At 42.6% G+C, this 15,661-nt stretch overlaps 1 protein-coding gene across 8 annotated transcripts in view; it reads left to right on the top strand.

The window, feature by feature from the left end:
* Positions 1 to 15,661, top strand: part of znf423 (zinc finger protein 423) — a 141,243-nt gene that overhangs the window by 111,947 nt on the left and 13,635 nt on the right. For all 8 annotated transcript variants that reach the window (XM_029433708.1, XM_029433710.1, XM_029433706.1 and 5 more), the window contains one exon: positions 13,636 to 13,767. In XM_029433708.1, coding sequence (XP_029289568.1) covers positions 13,636 to 13,767 — 132 coding nt within the window. The remainder of the gene's footprint in view (positions 1 to 13,635; positions 13,768 to 15,661) is intronic.

Genomic DNA, 15,661 nt, shown 5'->3' with positions numbered 1-15,661 from the left:
AGAGGTCATCAGAGAAATAATCAAAGAAACACTAAGAAAGAGCCCGTTCAGTCAAGCTGTCTCTGCTCCCTGCCTCCTGGCTGATGGTCTTTTCCCAATGTTACTGTTTAAGGTACATGCTGAGTGTAGAAAGAAGCCATCGCTCTTTGATTTTTAGGGACCGGCACCAAACTCTGACATTTACAGTTGGTGTTTTAGACAGCTGTAATTTTTCTCCCGGTAAATTCAATTGTAGCTGTGCTGGCAATATCTCAACTGCCACATCTCATTGTCTATGTTTCATCCTGTATGAATAAGATAAAACACACTGGCACACACACTTTATTTTCTTGCAGTTTGAAAGAAACCCAGCCATGTTTCTGTTGTATTATTTTCACATTATTTGTGTCGTACTCCGCTTACTGTCAATCACCTAAAGTTAAGTCTCAGGAAATAAGCCCTACCACATGTGTATAACCCCTTACACACTTAATTATCCATACAGTAGCCCTTGGAGACAAAATAATTGAAGAGCAATTGAACATAATCAGATTATATTGGTGCTTAATCTTTTCAAGGTCGTGCAGCTGATCAAAAGTTGGACCAGGTAATCGGCTGCTTGTTACTTTGCAAGAGTGACCATGTCGGTCCTGGTGAAGGAGGAGTAATTGTGCTGCTTGTAAGCTTGAGCATTACCTGCTCTACTCAACAGGAGATGTCTTTTTACTTAAATGTTACTGTGATTAGCGGTTTCTTCACACACACACATGTATCAACATTGGCAGTAATATAACGCCTGAATGTAAATTGTGATGGATAAAAGCTTCAGCTAAGTGCTTGTATAGTCTAAGTGTTTGATCTTTGTGACATTTATGATGAAAGGTTTTGTGAATTACTAACATACAATGAACCTACTAAGTGCTAACTACCGGTGCTTTTGTCACAAAGAAAGATAAATGTTGAGAGGAAAAGAGGAACATGTAGGAGATTCAGCATATTTCCTCTTTCTTTACATTTTTTGTAAAAAAGGTTGATTTCTTTACTCCTTCCTGTTGACTTTGTTGACTTCATGTATACCTACAGTCAGTGGTGGGCCGTCAGGGCCAGCAAGGCCTTCTCTGCTGGCCTAAACATCATCAGAATATACATTTAAGTTTTATATATTTTTCCACAAATATGTATTAAATTATTCCCCATAGTCTATTCTCTTCATTTCATAGCTTTCCTCTTTGTTGCGCTGCTTCCAGCCTCAGATCGAGATTTGGAGATCTGGCCTTTATGTTAGAGCTTTTATCCAATTATATTTCAGCCATGATGTGTTGCCAGGGTCCAAGAAATCTGCCCTTAGGCCTTCAGAATCAACAGTGCGGGCGCCTGTCGCTTAAAGTGAACGGAGACAAAACTGTGGCGTTAACCAATCAGATTTCGAGTTGGGGACATCGGGGCCAGCTAGCAGGCGTACGATAACGTCAGCACGTCCACGTCTTTTGATTGGATACGCACTATTGAGGGGCAGAGCTATGCAGAGCTAGCAAACTTTGAACGAGCTAATTTGTGTAGATTTCTACAAGCTGGTTTTTTTCAACCTACAATGGCTGAAGGAGGAGAAGAGATCGATTTGGTCGCAGATATAATTACAACGCCATTTTCAAGACAAACTTTTCAAGAAAAGATAGACATCGTGAGAAGAGAACGGCCAACCCCGACGCTAGCGAGCCTATCACAGCTGGGAAAAGGGTTTGTCCGCCACTTTCAAATCACTAACTACGAGCGGTACCCCCGGCTCACAGCCTCCGAGAGGCACTGCACATTGTACTGCTGGGAATGCCTGCTATTACTAAATGTTTCGTAAATATTAATATAACTCTGTTGTTAGGGTGATGCAACGCCCGGTTGTACTGCGTTTCTGTCTAAATATATAGTTTCTAGAGCCATGACGTCATAATGATGGTATTAAGAGGTAGAATAATTCAGGTAGGACTGTGTAGGACATCACTGAAGGCCTAGGTGTGAAATGCACGGCCCGCCACTGCCTACAGTTGGTCTTCTGGGTCCGTCCGCACCTTGTGTTTTGTAAAATGAAGACAGACATTTCACTGTGAAATATGGACAATCTTTCACTATTGATAGATACTGTAAGCTTTTGCCATTTTGTGTCTCTTTGGTGCTTGCTTTTCTCAAAGCAGTCATGTTTACAGCCAACAGGCATCCTCCATCTCTCTGGCTCACCCATCCACCCACCCACACGCACACACACACACACACACACACACACACACACACACACACACACACACACACACACACACACTCACACACACAGTGTGTGGCTGAGGGAGGTCTCTAGCCATGGTTGCAGGTATCTGGCAGGCTTTTCCACACATGACCTAGTAGTGATTTACTATCTTCATTAGCATGCTACTGCTCTGTGTGTGTGTGTGTGTGTGTGTGTGTGTGTGTGTGTGTGTGGAATACATTTGTGCTTTAGGGAGGGTTAGAGTTGGCTAGCTGTGTGTCTTTTGTGTTGGAGTTGAATGTGTTTTGGAAGTGTGTGAGGTTTTGGAATCAATAAAAAACAAATCTGGTTTCAGCCTCCCCTCACTTTTCCATTCTTTTCTACTCTATACCCGACTATTCTGGTCTCTTCTAGTCAATTTGTTGTATTGTTTCTATGACCACAGCGTGGTTCAGTTTGGCACGGCCTGGTATGACACAGGTGTGTGCGTGTGTGTGTGTGTGTGTGTCAGAGAGAGAGAGAGACAGGCAGGCAGGGTGGCTCGGTGGGGAATGTAGCTGGCCTGCGCAGGGGGCGAGGACAGACAGGCTGGACCAAGGTCACTCCTACTGTGTGTGTGCGTGTGTTTGCTCGTGTGTGTCTATATGCATGTCCACTTGTCCATCCCATTACAGCTGAGGATGCGTCCAGCTTTCTCTCTCTATCTCTTACCTCTCTTTCTGTTTAACTTATTTTTTTGTAGTAGTACTTGAATATTTTGTGTGTCTAACATGAGGACCAAAGGTTGTGTTGTGATTTGTGACAGACAACTAAAGAGACACACGGGTGAAGACTGACACTTTATATCACTTCTGTATTAGTGCTGAGAACTATTTAATGTTTGACAGGAAAGTCATCATTTGCTGTTTCCAGCTTCCTACATGAGGGGATTGTGAAAAAATTATATTATTCTAAATTGAATATTTCTGTTTTTTTACGCTGGTCAGACAAAACAACATTGGGTTCTGGGATATGAGTTTTGTTTTAGTATTTTCAAATCTGTCAAAGCTTAAATGTATTCAATATACCTCCTTGTCCCTCTCTCTCTCTCTCTCTCTCTCTCTCTCTCTCTCTCTCTCTCTCTGTGTGGGTGTGTGTGTGTGTGTGTGTGGGTATGCGTCTCTGGGTCCAGATGGGCAGTTTGCAGGTTAACTGGTACAGCTGGAGCTGCATTATTAGCATCCTGCTGTGAGCTCTTATTGGCTCTGCTCCTCTCCTCTTTCCTGCTCCCTTCTTCCCTCTTCTTCCTGTCAGGTTTAGAGCTTGTGTTTGGCATGCAGAACGGACACTGTTATATTACAGGGCTACATTTATGTACATGTAAGAGTATTTAAATTTTTTTTATCGTTTCAATTTTATGTTCTATTGCAGTTTAGTAGTTTGTAATAATATTGTGTGGTATTTAACATTTCATTATGTATTTCACTTATTTTCATTTTGGAAAATGGTATGTGGTGTGTGACACTTTCTTAATGGAGATACTTTCAATTTTATCTTAAATTGTAAAGCATGAAATGTAAATAGTGAATAAAGACATGGGTATGTGTAACATACTTAAAGATCTTAGAGCGTATAGACGCAGACGCTGCTTTATTACACGTAATTGAATATGACAACATGTGATTTGGGGTGGAGAGTTTACAGTTTGGTGAACAGAAAATTAAGCATGTCTCTCAGGCCTTTCTCTCCAGTTTTTGTGTGTGTTTGTGTGTTTTAGTGTGTGTTAATGTTGTTGTTGTTGAATGGAGATAGGCTTTTTAGTGGTATTTGGGAGATGCAGCGGGGATAAGCCTGCTAGCTCCCACAGTCTCCCTATGGGAGCACAGATTAAAGAAACACACACACACACACACACACACACACACACACACACACACACACACACACACACACACACTAGTAGTAAACAGCAGGATAGGATTAGACAGAGGTAGGTAAACACATACACACATATCTGTTAGATTTAGCACCAAAAAAGCAACGATTTTTTGATCGTTAATCAACACAACACACCTCTTCTCACCCTCCTTACTTTTCTCTCTCTATGTCTTCCCTCCCTCTCCACATGTGTCACACACATTCTCTTTTAACACACCATATTATAAAATGTAATAACTGTCTCTTTAGAAAAGAATGACAATGTAACTACCAATTGTTTCCAAAAAAACTTAGCGATTTAGCCATTCAGAGAAAGATCCAGTCAGGGGTGACCCTCCCTCCATCACCTTGACAACTAGATCAGTGCCTTGATTGTGGTTGCCGTGGTGATTAGCCCTGGATACAGACATCCTTGCAAACCTGTGTGTGTGTGTGTGTGTGTGCGCTCTAATCTATCGCACCATGGTGGGCTCCACCTTATACCTACACCTTCTCCTTTAAATGTGTGTGTGTGTGTGTGTGTTAGCGTGTGTCTCGATTATCTAGTCAACTTGAATATTCAGTCAAGAAACAAACATTTTACTAGTAATTCAAGTATAATTTTACAATGTCTTTATCTTTCTCCATTGATTTCTCTCTATGGGTTGGGAATTACAGGCTGATAATTAAACATTTAGATTATATTGTGAAAGCATAATATTGTGAATATGTTGTAGCCTGTGAAATGTATAAGATAATTTCACAACAATACCAGGGACTGAATGAAAGACACCTGCAGCACTAAATCCCTAAAATGAATTAGAGCATGCCCTGACCATAAACACTTTTTACAACTCCTTGTGGATGTCTATAGCTTTAACCAGCATCGACACACATACACATACTGTTGATGTGCGCCCAGGGGGCTGTAGTTGTGTTTTACATATGTAAACAGATGGGAGAATGGAGTGAGTGTGGAAAAAAAGCAGGAGGAGGTAAAAGGGAAAAGAGAGAGAGAGGGGAAGGAATGGACGACTAGAGAAAGATAGATAGGTCAGTTTAAAATGTTAGGGAGTGGTACTCTTTTTGTGTGTCCGTCTGTCTGTCCTTCTACATGTGTCTGAGTCTGTGTTGATGGTTTATTCACACACAGTGATTAGGCTTATTCCCTCCTGGCCACTTTCAAGCTTTCAATTAAGATTCTAAACACAAATATACTCTGCATTTATTACTCTCATCCCTGCTAACGAGCTAAAAAGAGGTGTGTGTGTGTGTGTGTGTGTGTGTGTGTGTGTGTGTGTGTGTGTGTGTGTGTGTGTGTGTGTGTGTGTGTGTGTGTGTGTGTGTGTGTGTGTGTGTGTGTGTGTGTGTGTGTGTGTGTGTGTGTGTGACTAGCTTTCCGTGTGCTTATTGGAGGAAACGGTAATTCCCCATGTCCCTATGAAAGTCCTGAGCGATGATTCCAAGGCCAGAGCGATGATGTGTGCACCTCTCCTGTTTGAATATTAATTATAGTCTCATTACGTATTATAATACAAGACTTACAGTACATGTCAGTTGCTGTTTTTTACGGTAAGTGCTCTCCAGATAACACTGAACATCCTGTGTTAGTGTGTTTTTTCATGTTTATGAACAACACAATATGTGCATCGAGATGCACTTGCATGCGATGTTTGAGTGTCCACCTGCTTCCTGCTGTTCAAGGCTTGTTCTGAGTTTTCCAGAGTTGAATATACCTGAAATTATTGATTCATTGTACCGCAATTGTCATGCTACGGTAGATACAGAAGGTAAACGTATAACTGCTGTGCAGTTTGTGGGTGAAATGTTATCAATTTTGACCAAATCAGGATGTAAAAATATAGAATTTTCTACTGACGATACACCTCTTTTATTTGTTTTGATATCTTGTGTATTTATCATACTTTTTTCATTAATCTTTCCAACTATTCATGTACATATGTTGTAGAGGAAGCCATTCAAACTCTAAGATCAAATAGTTATGTTGTGTGTATATTGCTATACACCTATGAGCACTTCCCCCCAAGGTCTAAAGAGTTTGTGATAAAAAATAATTTGTAATTAAATTTACAGTGTAATTGTATTTCTTAAATAACCAATAACCAGAGCAAGAGAGAGAGACTATGTGTGTGTGTGTGTGTGTGTGTGTGTGTGTGTGTGTGTGTGTGTGTGTGTGGCTTCTACAGGACGAAGCGCTCCAGCTTCCTACTGTTATGTAATCTGATAGGGAAAATCCAAGCTGCTACACACACACACACTCACACACACACACACACACAGTCTCCTTCCAAGACACACATGCACTTTTGCACTTCACAAAAATGCTCAATGTTTGCCTTATTTCATTAGACACACAAACCCGGACTGGTTATCACCATATGCTGCCCTTAGTGTGCCAATAGTGTGTGTGTGTGTGTGTGTGTGTGTGTGTGTGTGTGTGTGTGTGTGTGTGTGTGTGTGTGTGTGTGTGTGTGTGTGTGTGTGTGTGTGTGTGTGTGTGTGTGTGTGTAAAAGAGAGTTTCCACTGGAAATATTTATTAGAGGATAATGTCAGATGTGCAAACGAAGAATGTAGCCGTTATTGAAGGAGTAGATGATGGGAGGAGCTACGATCAGAGCTTCAATATCATCCTTTTTCATTAATTACTGTGAAAAGTCAACGTGTTCGCCTCATTCTGCTAATGCTGTAGGTTTTTCAAGGGAAGGCCTGTTTCTCTCCCCTCCTTTCGTACGGTGGATGTTGCAATCACCATCCCTCTTGAAAAGCTTAAAGGATGAGTGGAGGTAATTAATGAAAGTTATTAAGCCACCGGACTTTCAGCTCCGTCTGGGAAGACCAAATCTGTAGCTGTGCTCACAAAGAAGCTGTTTTAAACTCTAAAGTCTGCTCTTCTCTTGTGTGATGAGTAGCATGCCACAGCTTTGCTGCTGCCTTCCAGGGCATGTATTTCAAATCATTGTTGGCTTCAGGGTGTGAACTTTATGTTTGTGTTTCACGTCAGCTATTTAAAGTGCGTCTTAGTCCTGTTTCAAATGTCCTTGTTGGTTCTTAGCATATCAAGTCAACCTTATCCGGTTGTTGTTTGTTATCAATCAAAACTGTTGACATTTCAGTTGTTTTTGGTCATCAGACATCAATCCAGTCTAGCCAAAATACTTTTGTCATTCTTGGTCAGAATATTTTCGCATAATATTTTATCTTTTTATTATCTGATGAAAAACACAGGTTGATTTATTAAGAATGCCCAACATGGAACAAATAATCAGCCACCTGAGCCAACACTGCAAAGTGTATGCGCTATAGTAGCAAAATTGTCAGGACAGGTGCAGTGTGTGTGTGTCTGTGTCTGTGTCTGTGTGTCTGTGTCTGTGTGTGTAAGGTGACAAATAAAAATAGATATTTGTTAAGTTTAAAAACAAACTCAATTTGGTGTCGTCTCTCTCTCTATATCTATATATCTATATTGCATGTTGATATTGTCATAGTGTTTAATGATGTCGGTGCCATCTCCTCATTGTCTCGTCTTAGTCCGGGAAAAGAAAGTAGTTGATGAACATATTTTCAGTAGAGTGCATCATATGTGATTCCTCTGCATGAAAGGGGTATAACTCAACCTCCCATCCTTATTTAACTAAGTGTAAGAACCACGCAGTACATACGGAGTAAACAAATGAAAATATTAACAATTACCTCACAGAGAGAGTGATGGAAACAGAGAAGGAAAATGGAAGATGAGAGGAGGGAGGGAGAATGTGTGTGGGTGTTGGGTACTCACGGGACCTCAGCACTGCAGCATTCTTTCTGTGTGTGTGTGTGTGTGTGTGTGTGTGTGTGTGTGTGTGTGTGTGTGTGTGAGGGAGAGGGTGAGTAAAGGTGGGGGCACTCTTGGGACCCCTCCAGCACTGCAGCAGGTTGTGTGTGTGTGTTTTCCAGCCCCCACACTACCAATGGGTCAAGCTCGCTCCCCCCGCATCGGCCCCCCCGCCCCTGGTTGCCATGGAAACACACCTTGAGCGAGCCCCCCAGAGAGGTGCACACTCCTCCTCCTTCCGTCCACTGCTCTCTTCTTTGCTGCACTCTTTCTTTCTCCCAACGCCTCTGATGCTCTCCCTCCGTCCATCCCAGCATCCCTCTCTCCACAGTCCTCCTTTCTCTCTCTCTCTCTCTCTCTCTCCAAACCTCTCTCTCCTGCTACCTCTCCCTTGTCCGTCCTCGCCATCAATCGCCTTGCTTGGTTTACGGCCTCTACGTCGCAAGGGACCAAACACACACACTTTCTACTGCTCTTTCACGTGCACACACACATAGTTTGGGGATGGAGGGGGTTGACAGGAGCAGGGAAGGGCAGTAATGGGGGGTAGACACCCGAGGGACCCCCAGCAGCCCATACAGACACCGAGAGAGGAAGGGAGGGTGAGAGGTTGGGGCTTGTGGGGGCCAGGCACCCAAAGGAGTATCCCAGCCAACACTAAGAAAGGGTTAAGAGAGAGGTGTGTGTGTGTGTGTGTGTGTGTGTGTGTGTGTGTGTGTGTGTGTGTGTGTGTGTGCGCAAACACCTTAGGGATCCGTCTCCCAACATAAACCAAGGAGCTCATTTATGTTCTGCTGCATGTTGCAGGGGTGTGTGTGTGTGTGTGACGGGGATGAGGCCACCTGGTCCCTCTCCTCTGGTCAATTAGCAGAGAGAGAGAGGAGGGTAATGAGAGAGACTGAGGGAGAACATGAGCTATGTGTAACAGTATTGATAGTGGAATTGTAATGATGAGTCTGACTGCTGCATGGACCTTTCTCTATCTGTGTGCCCCCCCTCCTTCCTTCATTCTGTCCATCCACACACATTACATTACATGCTCACATTGTTTCTATTTCGTCTTTACCTCCAATAGTTTCTCTCTTTCTCTCTGAGGTGAAACCTCATCAGTAATTCTACAGATACACCGCAGCCACCCACCAATTACGTGTGTGTGTGTGTGTGTGTGTGTGTGTGTGTGTGTGTGTGTGTGTGTGTGTGTGTGTGTGTGTGTGTGTGTGTGTGTGTGTGTGTGTGTGTGTGTGTGTGTGTGTGTGTGTGGGGGCTCCATCCGTTTCTCAGTTAAGAAGGAACATAGCTTTGGAGTCGGGCCAGGCTCTCCTCTCCCTCTGGGTCATATTTAAAAGCTGTTTCTCTCTCTGTCTGCCTCCCTCTATGGGCATGTGTTGTTTGAATGGTTTTTAAAGATTATTTTTTGGGCTTTATTGACAGTACAGATGATAGGCTGAAAATGGGCAGAGAGGGGGAACAACATGCAGCAAAGGACCGCAGGTTGGATTTAAACATGGATCGCTAAAGACTCTTAGTATGCCTCAGTACATGGGTACTGGCTCAGGTGAGCTAGGCTGCCCCTGATGGTGTTATTATTTAGTTTCCTGCCCCCTGTGAACATGATAACACTACTTGAAATGTTCACGTGGGCAAATGCAGGCAGGACCCTGACAATGCTGAGCACTTTGAAGTTAAGTGCTATTCTTCATGGTCAGGTGTATTCCCAGTGGAACAATCAAGAATAATGTCTTAACTAGTGCCCTGGTTACCACAAGAGTTGGCATAGCAACCAATCAAGAACAGCCAGCTGTGCATTATGGGAATTGTGAGCACAGCTGGAACATGGCTTTAACAAATCAGACTGGTACGCTTAATATGCCTATTGTGTAGTGCCTGTATAATCATAAGGAAAGGTTTGTATTAGCTTTTAAACCATTTTTTAAACAATTACCAGTGTATAAAGAGAGTGAGAGCACAACTTGATGCAAAGTTTTTGCAAAGAAGGCCTTTGCATTCTCCTTATCCAAGTTAGTGCCCATGATAAACCAGGTTTACAATTTAAAGCAATCCTCCATAAAAGCATAAAACAGTCCCCACTTGGTGTGCATTAGAAAAACACAAACACAACACAACACAAAAACACAAAGTCCTAACCTCTCTCTCTCCCTCCCTCCCTCTCTCTCTCTCTCTCTCTGTCTCTGTCTCTCTCTCTCTCTCTCTCTCTCTCTCTCTCTCTCTCTCTCTCTCTCTCTCTCTCGCTCTCGCTCTCTCTCTCTCTCTCTCTCTCTCTCTCTCTCTCTCTCTCTCTCTCTCTGTCCCAGCATTGGCCTCCCAGGGTTGTGTGCGTGTGCTGGTGGATCAAATGCACTCTGTGAGACAAAGCATAACGGCAGGATGCTCTACGACTCTGTCATCTCACTATGGGTCACACACACAGCCTCACACACGGCCTGGGTCTCAGAGGGGGACAGCATACAGAGACTCCGGTCCCCACACACACTGATCAAAACAGTGTATTTGTCAGAAAAGAGAACTCTTTCATGACACACACACACACACACACACAGAGGCATTGGAGGCCTCTCCCCATGCCCTTGTTCTGGACAGCCCAATTATCTCTCTGCACCTCACCGTTTTCCCTTCAATTCTCTCTCTGTCTTTCTCGTTCCCTCTCTCACTGTAGTTTTGTCTTTTTTCATCTGCAGCCACTTTGTTTTACACCCAATAATTGATTGACTGTTAATTAGCTTCTGAAGTCTCTTTCGTGAGGTCATCTGGGGAGTAAAACGATATGGAACAATACACAACAGAAGCATTGTTTTGGTTTTGCTGATGAAATGTCAACATTAAATGATCATTTTGAGGGAAACATTTGCTGGACAATAAGAATCTAAAAATGTCACATTGGGCTTTAGAAAACTGTGATGGGCATCTTTGACTATTTTTTCCATGTTAAATCCTCAATGATTTGTCAAATAATAATAAATACATAACAATGGATAATGAAAGTATCCATTATAATACATAATACAATATATACAATATAATGACTAGTTCTTCAATGAAAACACTATTTGTGCAATTGGTGATTTAAGTAATTACCTGCAGGAACTTGGTCACATACAATATGTATCAGACCAGTGAGGATGTCCCTGTAATGGACACATCACTGTGTACATGTAGAGGAAGCTGATGTTTGACCACTTTCTCTGATCCTGGTGGCGTGGGAGAGTGCGAGAGACAACTTCTGAAGAGAGCGCTACCCCTACTGAGGGGAGAGCTTTAAAGGTGCCTTCTACAGAGACCCCCAACACATACACAAACATACACACACTGGGATCACCGAAGCGTAGGCATTACTTACTTATTCTCCCTCTGTCTCTATCTGTGCCCTTTGTATTTCTGTCTCACAGTTCTGGCTTTTGCCTCTGTGCAGTTGAAACAATCTTTTTCTCTTTTGAACAAATCCATTGTGAAATAAAAGTACACTTTCACTAAGACATGGAATACTTGCATGATAATTAAAATATGAAACGATTGATTAAACTGGTAGTGCTGTACACTCCTCCCCCTCTCTCTCTCTCGCTCTCTCTCTCTCTCTCTCTCTCTCTCCCTCGTTCTCTCTGTGTGTCTCACTCCATGTGACTCTCTCCTGCTGTTTCAATCTCCTAGTAAATGATAATGAACCTCTATCTGTCTCAGTATGTCTCGGACACACTGGCGCCCCACACAACCTAGCAGCCTTTGAGGTTTGTGTGTGTGTGTGCGTGTGTGTGTGCGTGTGCGCGTGTGTGTGTGTGTGTGTGTGTGAGAGCATACCATCTCATCCATATAAGCCCATGTGGCACCCAACACACACAGCTATTGAGACGGGATTAGGGCACCCTTGTGTCAGCCTTTGAGGCAAAGAGAGATAGGAATCTTTGTGTGTGTGTGTGTGTATTAGTCAGTATGGGTGTCATGGATGTATGATTGAAGACATTATTAACCCCGCGATCCCCTGCAGCTCTGCAGCTGAAGTTCTGTGTGTGTGAGAGAGTGTTAGTACGCACACACTTACAGGACATGAGATAAGTGAGAAAAAGACACTGACTGTTTTCTCCATGAATTATGTGTGTCCCTCTGAGTCAGAGTGTGTATGCATGTTTGTGTGTGTGCAACTCCGCAAGGGGTCACAGATTGGCCTTCAGAAGACACCATCTGATGTCTCCGGGATCTGCAGTCCTGTGGTGTGTGTGTGTGTGTGTGTGTGTGGGCGACTGGGGCATTGGTCCTGTATGGTACAACGGTGATAAGGACAGCGGGCAGGAGACCTGATCGTCGAGGGGTGCGTGTGTGTGTTTTGTATGTGTGTGTTTATGACGCCCACCTTTCATCTGGCCTGTCACCATGGGTGCTGTGATGTCACACACATAATGTTATTGCATGTTATGGATGAATACAGTATTACAATGGCACATGAATGTGTTACATCAATGGACGAGGTAGCTGAAAAGTAAGACCCATGTTAACAAATGTATAAAACAAATAAGTAACCACAAACACAAGAGATATAATGTTATATAATATAATATATATTATATATATAATATATAATAATATAAGAAGAGAAATTGATTGTGGGAGTTGTGTCAACATAATATGTTCATAGAAAGTGTTTTTTCCAAAACGGTATGATAAAGTGTTAAAGGTATGCACAGACAGACATCGTAGTAAAGACACATTGAGTGACTATAAATAGGAGGAAGTAAGCACTATATTTGAAGAGAGGTAAGAAGGGGTTTGAATTCGAGCCCAGACAAAATTATGATGGACCAAGAGGGGCGATGAGGGGACATGGAGGGAGGAATGGGCAAAGTGAGGGATGGATGAGTGACTGCAGTGGGGGGAAGCAGATAACGAGGACAGAGGGAGGGAAGGCAGGATGGCTATAGGAAGGGTAGATCATCCACAGCTCCGGTCGGGAGCACTGGCAATTACCAGCTGGGGCAGATATGGCACTGGGACTGGTGTGAGTGTTGGGGGAGTGTACAAGGGAGAGGAAGAAATGAAAGGAGAGCATGCAGCAGGGGTGAGGGGGGAGTGTTTGACTTGACAACTTAACTGATCTGGAGCTGAACCTTAAACTCATAGTTTGTTTTAAACTAAATGAAAATGTTTCCCAATAGAATGAAATGATTTCACATATAATTGTCATTTAATGTCTGTAACAAGTGGCATTATTTACATTATGTATTTTAAAATTCTATGTATTTAATGTTGTAATTCAATATGACCTGGGGGGGGGAATGTGGAAGCTAAAGTTAAATAGACTTTTTTCACAGCAGACATTTGGACTTGCCAAGCACATAACTAATAACAACACTGCGTTGCACTGCAGTAGTTGCTGCAACAGAGCCATCCTTAATATTATTTTAGTGATGGTGTGAAAACTAGAATACATATATACATATCGCTTCTTGATATTTCTATCGTTTACGAGTGGATTTCTTCTGATCTGTCTACCGGTGTTCTGTTTTATCTATCATTTTATTCACATGTCAGTATTTTATACGCCACAGTTTGACTGCGCCCGACAGTTTCTGTATGTGCAGACATCTGTCGTGAGTGTTGTATTAATATTATAAAATGATGTCATATTTTCCTGTATTCATGTTGCTAAACCCAGCCTACACATGCGTGTCTGTCTTCTATTTGCAGAGGAGGGCATCAATCACGAATGCAAGCTGTGTAACCAGATGTTTGATTCACCTGCCAAGCTGCTTTGCCACCTGATAGAGCACAGCTTTGAAGGCATGGGAGGTACCTTCAAGTGTCCCGTCTGCTTCACAGGTGAGAGACAGACATACACACACACACACACACACACACACCCACTTTCACCTTCAAGGACAGTAGCACTGAAAACGTGCTACTGTCAGAACAACATAATGTAGGTATACATGCACAAACTACACAGCAGTGACACAAAATTGGCCGTAATAATCTCACACTCACACATTCTAGTATACCAGAAGACACCATTAACAATAAGGAAATGGGAATGGCTCACGGAGACCTCCGCCAAATCCAATGGTGCATTCACGTGCTCATTCATGTGTTGGAGTTTGTTGCTCAGAGTGTTTAAAAAACACGTTGAGCTGTTTCTGAGTTGTTGTTCCACTTTGAAGGGGGCGTCCGCGTGAATGTTCCCAGTCAAAATTTCACCCTTCAATTGTCGTGAAAAGCATGTGTTGCATCTTGCTGACAGACAAACATAAGCGATACATGTCATTCAGCTTATCCATTTTTCAGCACTGTATATCTCCAATGAAATATAGACTGCTATAGTCTTAATACTAAATCAATAATGTATCACTGTTTTGCTTAGTGTTTTAACTGCCATGTGGTATGTTATGTGTTCTAAGACGTGTTTCTTACCGTGCCAGACTTTCACCACCACTTCTCATCCTCTGACCACCAACCTGGTGGTCATGTCTCGTCACTTATTTTGGTAAAAATGACAGATGAGGTTAATATTGCAACTGGAAGTAAAGGCTTGTTCTTAAGTCTCCCCTGGAACCAGCTCAGTGAACGGCTCTTTCTGGGTTACCTGCATCATGATACGTAACATTAACATTTGGTAATATGGAGGTAATATTCCAGCGGGGTGCTGCTGCTAAAGTGGTACTACTGCTTTGCGTGTGCAAAGGTTCATGAAATATTACCACCAAACATGCCAAGTATGAAATACTTTGTGTCTCTGAAATCCACTGAAGGACCCAAACTAAATGCTGGATGACCAAATCAGAGCTGTGGTGTTCACAGTTCGGTGTATTTTACCAGAAACTAAATCTGCACCTTCACTCTCTCCCTCCCACCCATCTCTTGACTCTCCATCCCCATACTCTTTCTCTCTCTCTCTCCCTCTCTCTCCCTCGCTCTCTCTCTCTCCTCCCGTCACTTCACTTCTCTCTCCCCCTCCCTCAGTTGTTGAGTTTGTCTTATGTTGTGTGCCTCCCCCCCTCCACCCCCCAGGTACACAGTAACACTTTAAACTTTAACTCTATTCCTTAGTGGCTTATGAATTAGTAAGATGGGCACCACTCCTATGGGGGGGCTTAATAATTCAACACATACACACACACAGTGAAAACCAAAAGTTTACTGAAACAAAGGGGAGAGAAAGAAAGAGAAAGAGAAGTGTATGAGACAACACTGGAGCGGAAGTTAAAAAAAGAAGAGATAATTTATTGATAAATATCTCAAGGTCTGCTGAGGATAGCTCTTCCTGTTTTCTCTCCTTCTTTCTCGTGCCTATGTCTTTTCCAGTCAGCCCTTTATTTGCTGTGTCTGTGTGGTGATTTGTACTGAACTCGGTTGTCATTTGGTTCATTCTCTGCTGGTACAGTATGTAGTAGATGGTCTAGTACTAGCAGTGTTCATTGTGAAGTCATAAAACATTTGATGTTTCGTCTAAGTTAATTGCAATTAATTCTGATTAATAATACAAAACTACGTGTGCTGTATTCTCAGTCCTTTCCCAAAACCTTCAATTATATTTCACCGCATCACTTTTCTCCAAAGCTTGGAATGAACCATTCAGAAAATGCTAATTTGGCAAATATGATAACCAATCCAATAAGAAACTGCCTTGAGTTTGGCACCATGCTACTGGCTCCCCAACGAAGCAGATTCCTATGTTCCTATGTAAGAGGCCAATCTTAACTTAAACGTCCCTTTGAAC

Source organism: Cottoperca gobio, chromosome 6, assembly GCF_900634415.1.
Source record: "Cottoperca gobio chromosome 6, fCotGob3.1, whole genome shotgun sequence".
Lineage (NCBI taxonomy): Eukaryota > Metazoa > Chordata > Actinopteri > Perciformes > Bovichtidae > Cottoperca > Cottoperca gobio.
Note: the sequence above shows the minus strand (reverse complement) of the source record. Positions and strands in the feature narration are given on the sequence as shown.